This window comes from Sinocyclocheilus anshuiensis, unplaced genomic scaffold (assembly GCF_001515605.1).
Source record: "Sinocyclocheilus anshuiensis isolate Anshui unplaced genomic scaffold, SAMN03320099.WGS_v1.1 scaffold2328, whole genome shotgun sequence".
In the NCBI taxonomy this organism is placed as follows: domain Eukaryota; kingdom Metazoa; phylum Chordata; class Actinopteri; order Cypriniformes; family Cyprinidae; genus Sinocyclocheilus; species Sinocyclocheilus anshuiensis.
The window spans coordinates 28,773-36,676 of record NW_015546179.1 but is presented as its reverse complement, the minus strand read 5'-3'; the positions used below and the strand labels follow the sequence as shown (position 1 = coordinate 36,676).

The 7,904-nt window shown below is 48.1% G+C and overlaps 1 protein-coding gene across 4 annotated transcripts in view; it reads left to right on the top strand.

Annotated features, from left to right (window-relative positions):
- Window positions 1-256: 256 nt before the first annotated feature.
- The window catches only part of LOC107701385 (spermatogenesis-associated serine-rich protein 2-like), a 26,126-nt gene continuing 18,478 nt past the window's right edge, over window positions 257-7,904 (top strand). Inside the window, exons 1-2 of one of the 4 annotated variants that reach the window (XM_016503382.1) lie at window positions 257-383; window positions 6,741-6,792. In XM_016503382.1, coding sequence (XP_016358868.1) covers window positions 6,768-6,792 — 25 coding nt within the window. In that variant the 5' untranslated portion in view covers window positions 257-383; window positions 6,741-6,767. Of the gene's footprint in view, window positions 384-5,533; window positions 5,792-5,832; window positions 6,033-6,608; window positions 6,630-6,740; window positions 6,793-7,904 lie in introns of those variants that run through there. The other 3 variants (XM_016503384.1, XM_016503383.1, XM_016503385.1) reach the window with 3 other exon arrangements.

Here is a 7,904-nt window from a genome sequence, read left to right as displayed (position 1 = left end):
CCTTCTGACAGCAAAGCACTGGAATGCGACGAGCTGGTAATCACTTCATTACTGGAACACAGCAGGCAGCATAACCCTAACCTACAGGCTGACCCCTGACCTCTGACCTCAGCATCATGACCTCAGACTGTACAGTAACAATGTTGCTCTGCGCGTTCATTCACTTCCGTTTGCGCGTGCACGTGATGGTCAGCGCTGAACTTTTAATGAACTGCCGCGCGTGCTCGCGGATATAGACCCGGGCGGATGTGACGGGGGCGCGCGCTGGCCGAGCGGAAGTGACGCGTGAGCCGGCTGGAAGAGAAGACAGTCGTTGGCACAGAAGCGATCGCACAAAAGTCCAATAAAAGAGTGTTCTCCGCGGATTCCCGCCGCTCGTGCAGGTAAGATGTTCCCTCCGTCGCTCTCCTGATGAACGCCTTCTGTTCTCCGCGAACTAAAACCCGGGCTCCGAGCGCCTGTTTTCATCCGCGCGGCGTTGCTCTTGGTTAGCATACATTAGCTCCGCGGCTAGCGGAGGCGTTGCTAAGATACTGCCACATAGCCAGAGAGAGAGACACACACACACACACACAGAGAGAGAGAGAGAGAGAGAGAGACACACACACAGAGAGAGAGAGAGAGAGAGAGAGACACACACACAGAGAGAGAGAGAGAGAGAGAGAGACACACACACAGAGAGAGAGAGAGAGAGAGAGAGACACACACACAGAGAGAGAGAGAGAGAGAGAGAGACACACACACAGAGAGAGAGAGAGAGAGAGAGAGACACACACACAGAGAGAGAGAGAGAGAGAGAGAGACACACACACAGAGAGAGAGAGAGAGAGAGAGAGACACACACACAGAGAGAGAGAGAGAGAGAGAGAGACACACACACAGAGAGAGAGAGAGAGAGAGAGAGACACACACACAGAGAGAGAGAGAGAGAGAGAGAGACACACACACAGAGAGAGAGAGAGAGAGAGAGAGACACACACACAGAGAGAGAGAGAGAGAGAGAGAGACACACACACAGAGAGAGAGAGAGAGAGAGAGAGACACACACACAGAGAGAGAGAGAGAGAGAGAGAGACACACACACAGAGAGAGAGAGAGAGAGAGAGAGACACACACACAGAGAGAGAGAGAGAGAGAGAGAGACACACACACAGAGAGAGAGAGAGAGAGAGAGAGACACACACACAGAGAGAGAGAGAGAGAGAGAGAGACACACACACAGAGAGAGAGAGAGAGAGAGAGAGACACACACACAGAGAGAGAGAGAGAGAGAGAGAGACACACACACAGAGAGAGAGAGAGAGAGAGAGAGACACACACACAGAGAGAGAGAGAGAGAGAGAGAGACACACACACAGAGAGAGAGAGAGAGAGAGAGAGACACACACACAGAGAGAGAGAGAGAGAGAGAGAGACACACACACAGAGAGAGAGAGAGAGAGAGAGAGACACACACACAGAGAGAGAGAGAGAGAGAGAGAGACACACACACAGAGAGAGAGAGAGAGAGAGAGAGACACACACACAGAGAGAGAGAGAGAGAGAGAGAGACACACACACAGAGAGAGAGAGAGAGAGAGAGAGACACACACACAGAGAGAGAGAGAGAGAGAGAGAGACACACACACAGAGAGAGAGAGAGAGAGAGAGAGACACACACACAGAGAGAGAGAGAGAGAGAGAGAGACACACACACAGAGAGAGAGAGAGAGAGAGAGAGACACACACACAGAGAGAGAGAGAGAGAGAGAGAGACACACACACAGAGAGAGAGAGAGAGAGAGAGAGACACACACACAGAGAGAGAGAGAGAGAGAGAGAGACACACACACAGAGAGAGAGAGAGAGAGAGAGAGACACACACACAGAGAGAGAGAGAGAGAGAGAGAGACACACACACAGAGAGAGAGAGAGAGAGAGAGAGACACACACACAGAGAGAGAGAGAGAGAGAGAGAGACACACACACAGAGAGAGAGAGAGAGAGAGAGAGACACACACACAGAGAGAGAGAGAGAGAGAGAGAGACACACACACAGAGAGAGAGAGAGAGAGAGAGAGACACACACACAGAGAGAGAGAGAGAGAGAGAGAGACACACACACAGAGAGAGAGAGAGAGAGAGAGAGACACACACACAGAGAGAGAGAGAGAGAGAGAGAGACACACACACAGAGAGAGAGAGAGAGAGAGAGAGACACACACACAGAGAGAGAGAGAGAGAGAGAGAGACACACACACAGAGAGAGAGAGAGAGAGAGAGAGACACACACACAGAGAGAGAGAGAGAGAGAGAGAGACACACACACAGAGAGAGAGAGAGAGAGAGAGAGACACACACACAGAGAGAGAGAGAGAGAGAGAGAGACACACACACAGAGAGAGAGAGAGAGAGAGAGAGACACACACACAGAGAGAGAGAGAGAGAGAGAGAGACACACACACAGAGAGAGAGAGAGAGAGAGAGAGACACACACACAGAGAGAGAGAGAGAGAGAGAGAGACACACACACAGAGAGAGAGAGAGAGAGAGAGAGACACACACACAGAGAGAGAGAGAGAGAGAGAGAGACACACACACAGAGAGAGAGAGAGAGAGAGAGAGACACACACACAGAGAGAGAGAGAGAGAGAGAGAGACACACACACAGAGAGAGAGAGAGAGAGAGAGAGACACACACACAGAGAGAGAGAGAGAGAGAGAGAGACACACACACAGAGAGAGAGAGAGAGAGAGAGAGACACACACACAGAGAGAGAGAGAGAGAGAGAGAGACACACACACAGAGAGAGAGAGAGAGAGAGAGAGACACACACACAGAGAGAGAGAGAGAGAGAGAGAGACACACACACAGAGAGAGAGAGAGAGAGAGAGAGACACACACACAGAGAGAGAGAGAGAGAGAGAGAGACACACACACAGAGAGAGAGAGAGAGAGAGAGAGACACACACACAGAGAGAGAGAGAGAGAGAGAGAGACACACACACAGAGAGAGAGAGAGAGAGAGAGAGACACACACACAGAGAGAGAGAGAGAGAGAGAGAGACACACACACAGAGAGAGAGAGAGAGAGAGAGAGACACACACACAGAGAGAGAGAGAGAGAGAGAGAGACACACACACAGAGAGAGAGAGAGAGAGAGAGAGACACACACACAGAGAGAGAGAGAGAGAGAGAGAGACACACACACAGAGAGAGAGAGAGAGAGAGAGAGACACACACACAGAGAGAGAGAGAGAGAGAGAGAGACACACACACAGAGAGAGAGAGAGAGAGAGAGAGACACACACACAGAGAGAGAGAGAGAGAGAGAGAGACACACACACAGAGAGAGAGAGAGAGAGAGAGAGACACACACACAGAGAGAGAGAGAGAGAGAGAGAGACACACACACAGAGAGAGAGAGAGAGAGAGAGAGACACACACACAGAGAGAGAGAGAGAGAGAGAGAGACACACACACAGAGAGAGAGAGAGAGAGAGAGAGACACACACACAGAGAGAGAGAGAGAGAGAGAGAGACACACACACAGAGAGAGAGAGAGAGAGAGAGAGACACACACACAGAGAGAGAGAGAGAGAGAGAGAGACACACACACAGAGAGAGAGAGAGAGAGAGAGAGACACACACACAGAGAGAGAGAGAGAGAGAGAGAGACACACACACAGAGAGAGAGAGAGAGAGAGAGAGACACACACACAGAGAGAGAGAGAGAGAGAGAGAGACACACACACAGAGAGAGAGAGAGAGAGAGAGAGACACACACACAGAGAGAGAGAGAGAGAGAGAGAGACACACACACAGAGAGAGAGAGAGAGAGAGAGAGACACACACACAGAGAGAGAGAGAGAGAGAGAGAGACACACACACAGAGAGAGAGAGAGAGAGAGAGAGACACACACACAGAGAGAGAGAGAGAGAGAGAGAGACACACACACAGAGAGAGAGAGAGAGAGAGAGAGACACACACACAGAGAGAGAGAGAGAGAGAGAGAGACACACACACAGAGAGAGAGAGAGAGAGAGAGAGACACACACACAGAGAGAGAGAGAGAGAGAGAGAGACACACACACAGAGAGAGAGAGAGAGAGAGAGAGACACACACACAGAGAGAGAGAGAGAGAGAGAGAGACACACACACAGAGAGAGAGAGAGAGAGAGAGAGACACACACACAGAGAGAGAGAGAGAGAGAGAGAGACACACACACAGAGAGAGAGAGAGAGAGAGAGAGACACACACACAGAGAGAGAGAGAGAGAGAGAGAGACACACACACAGAGAGAGAGAGAGAGAGAGAGAGACACACACACAGAGAGAGAGAGAGAGAGAGAGAGACACACACACAGAGAGAGAGAGAGAGAGAGAGAGACACACACACAGAGAGAGAGAGAGAGAGAGAGAGACACACACACAGAGAGAGAGAGAGAGAGAGAGAGACACACACACAGAGAGAGAGAGAGAGAGAGAGAGACACACACACAGAGAGAGAGAGAGAGAGAGAGAGACACACACACAGAGAGAGAGAGAGAGAGAGAGAGACACACACACAGAGAGAGAGAGAGAGAGAGAGAGACACACACACAGAGAGAGAGAGAGAGAGAGAGAGACACACACACAGAGAGAGAGAGAGAGAGAGAGAGACACACACACAGAGAGAGAGAGAGAGAGAGAGAGACACACACACAGAGAGAGAGAGAGAGAGAGAGAGACACACACACAGAGAGAGAGAGAGAGAGAGAGAGACACACACACAGAGAGAGAGAGAGAGAGAGAGAGACACACACACAGAGAGAGAGAGAGAGAGAGAGAGACACACACACAGAGAGAGAGAGAGAGAGAGAGAGACACACACACAGAGAGAGAGAGAGAGAGAGAGAGACACACACACAGAGAGAGAGAGAGAGAGAGAGAGACACACACACAGAGAGAGAGAGAGAGAGAGAGAGACACACACACAGAGAGAGAGAGAGAGAGAGAGAGACACACACACAGAGAGAGAGAGAGAGAGAGAGAGACACACACACAGAGAGAGAGAGAGAGAGAGAGAGACACACACACAGAGAGAGAGAGAGAGAGAGAGAGACACACACACAGAGAGAGAGAGAGAGAGAGAGAGACACACACACAGAGAGAGAGAGAGAGAGAGAGAGACACACACACAGAGAGAGAGAGAGAGAGAGAGAGACACACACACAGAGAGAGAGAGAGAGAGAGAGAGACACACACACAGAGAGAGAGAGAGAGAGAGAGAGACACACACACAGAGAGAGAGAGAGAGAGAGAGAGACACACACACAGAGAGAGAGAGAGAGAGAGAGAGACACACACACAGAGAGAGAGAGAGAGAGAGAGAGACACACACACAGAGAGAGAGAGAGAGAGAGAGAGACACACACACAGAGAGAGAGAGAGAGAGAGAGAGACACACACACAGAGAGAGAGAGAGAGAGAGAGAGACACACACACAGAGAGAGACACACACACACAGAGGGAGAGAGAGGGGGGTGCTGCATAAACAGCCAGGTTTCTGAGTAAATCGCATGCTCCACAGCCGTGATCTGCGCGTGCTGGACGAGTGTTTGTCTGACACCTGTCAATCATCAGGGTCACGTGTGCAGTGCCTCAGCGCGCTCCGGGGTTCGGTCCCGCTTCCAACGCTTTGAGCGGCTCCGGTTCCGCCTCTCTTCTTCTGGACGCGGCTCGGATCCGGTTCTGAGGCGCGGAGCAGGAAGATTCCGATTGCGTAACTGAGACGCGCGCCTCCTCTCTGGCAAACAGCGCTGTCAGGTAAACGTTAAACACAGCGCTGATGAATGCGGCTTCACCTGCTCAGGTGCGCGTGTGCTGACGCCGCGTGACGCTCCGGTTGCGTCGCCGCCGCTGGGAACGGGCGTGTGCGTCAGCCGAGCGTACGTGTTTGCATAGTTTAGGTTTCTGTTTCCTGAGAGAGAGAGTCTGCTGATTAAAGGCTCATAAAGCAGCCGGTGACACCGGGCTCTCGGCGAGGAACGGATCCGGATCCGCTGAGGTAACGTCACCGCGGAACGCTTCTGTCTCCGTTTAACTCCGTGTCAGTTACTCAGTCAGACGTGTTTTCTGTTTTGGGCTTCAGAGGGGCGAACGGGAATCAGATCGTTTCCGTTAGAGCTCTGAGGATCTGAGGATCGTTCTAACTCTGTCCTAAGTTCCACTGAACTCTATTGTTAACGAGCTCGCGACCGTAGTTGCTTCTGAAAAACGCAGAGAGAGAGAGATTTAAAAATGGATATCTGTTCTAGATTCAGTGTAAACACTGCTTTGACAATACATTGTCATGCCAATAAAGTAGGAGTTGAATTGAGAATCCTGCAGATCAGAGAGAGCAGATGTGTTAGTCTGAAACTCTCAGCAGCACAGAATAAGCCTTCAGGACTGTTTAAACTCTGTCTTAGTGTGTAATGTTTAAATTGGGCTTGGTTCGGAGTAACCAAACATGCCAGATATTATAATGTTTGCACCGTGTTGAGTTGTCTTTACACAGACGGTTTAATGCTGCTCAGAGGTGGCTTAAATGCATTTACACAGATATTACACCGCTTCACTTCTGACTCTGATGCACTTCATCAATGAATCAGCACCGTTTTACGTCAGTGCTTTTTTCTTCATCTCAATGTTCTTGTTTTGAGATTACACCGATTAATCACGGTCTTGATTGCAGTGGCGGGTGTTAAACTTCAGATGTTCTCTGTTCCTGTAGATTTGTGACTGACTGAGGAGGAGGAGGATGGCGAGGAAGAGCGGTTATAAAGGTGAGTGATTCGGTTCATATGATCACTGACAGGCTTATTCTGATGACGTATCACGATGAGTTTAGCTGAGGTTTTAATGACAGTATGCCGCTCGCTGTATGGCAGCGCTGAAGGTTTTCAGGTGAAACGACACGAGTGATTATAAAGGCAGTACTCTTTCCTCACTTTCTATTTATAACCCACTCACAATTTCAATAAAAGTTATATTTTTCACTGAACTCGCTACACACTGCAGCGTTTCTCGATTGACAGTTATTATATTAAATGTAGGACTTAAGAACAGGACAGTAAATGATGATACAGTATGTCACGGTAGATCTGTGTTTTTGTTCTTCACTTCTTTGTTCTACAAAGAACTTTGTTGTTGGAACAACTTTAACTGCTTTTGCACTTTTTCCTATCATTCTCTGATGTTTTTTAATCTTTTGTTTAAATAAGCACATACTATGTATTATAAAACAGAGAGTTCCGGTCCTTGATTCTGATTCGCCAAAAAGTGGGTAGTTCCACAATTAGTTCTGGTACTATGAAAAGGTTCCCGCAGTGCGAAAGGCCCTTTTGTTGGAACCACAGCCGTTTCTGGCCCCATTTACACTAGTGCATTTTCGTTTTAAAACGCATAACTTTTGCTACGGTTACACTAGGGATATGCCGGTATCAAATTTTCATGTTGCGATTAATTGCTCATGCTTTTATGACGGTATTATCACGATATTGAAATTTAGTTTTAAAAAAGTGTTGTCACAATACAGTATAACAGGTTTAATAACTTTTTTCTTATAACAAAATAACTGAACATTTAAATAAAAAATGTTTATACAGAAAAATGTATAAGTAAAAAAATGTACACAGATTTAAGTGCAAAAGAACTATAAATACCAATAGGTATCACTTTACAATAAGACCTCATTAGTTAACCTTAGTTAATGCATTAACATTCACAATGAGCAATAGCTACATGTGCTACAGAAGTTATTAATCTTTGTTAAAAAAATACAACTCTTAGTTCATGTTAGCTCATTAAATAACACAGTTGCAACTTTCGATTTTAACAACGTGTTATTAAATATTGGAATACCTAAGATTAATGAATGTTCAGAAGAATTTTTCAT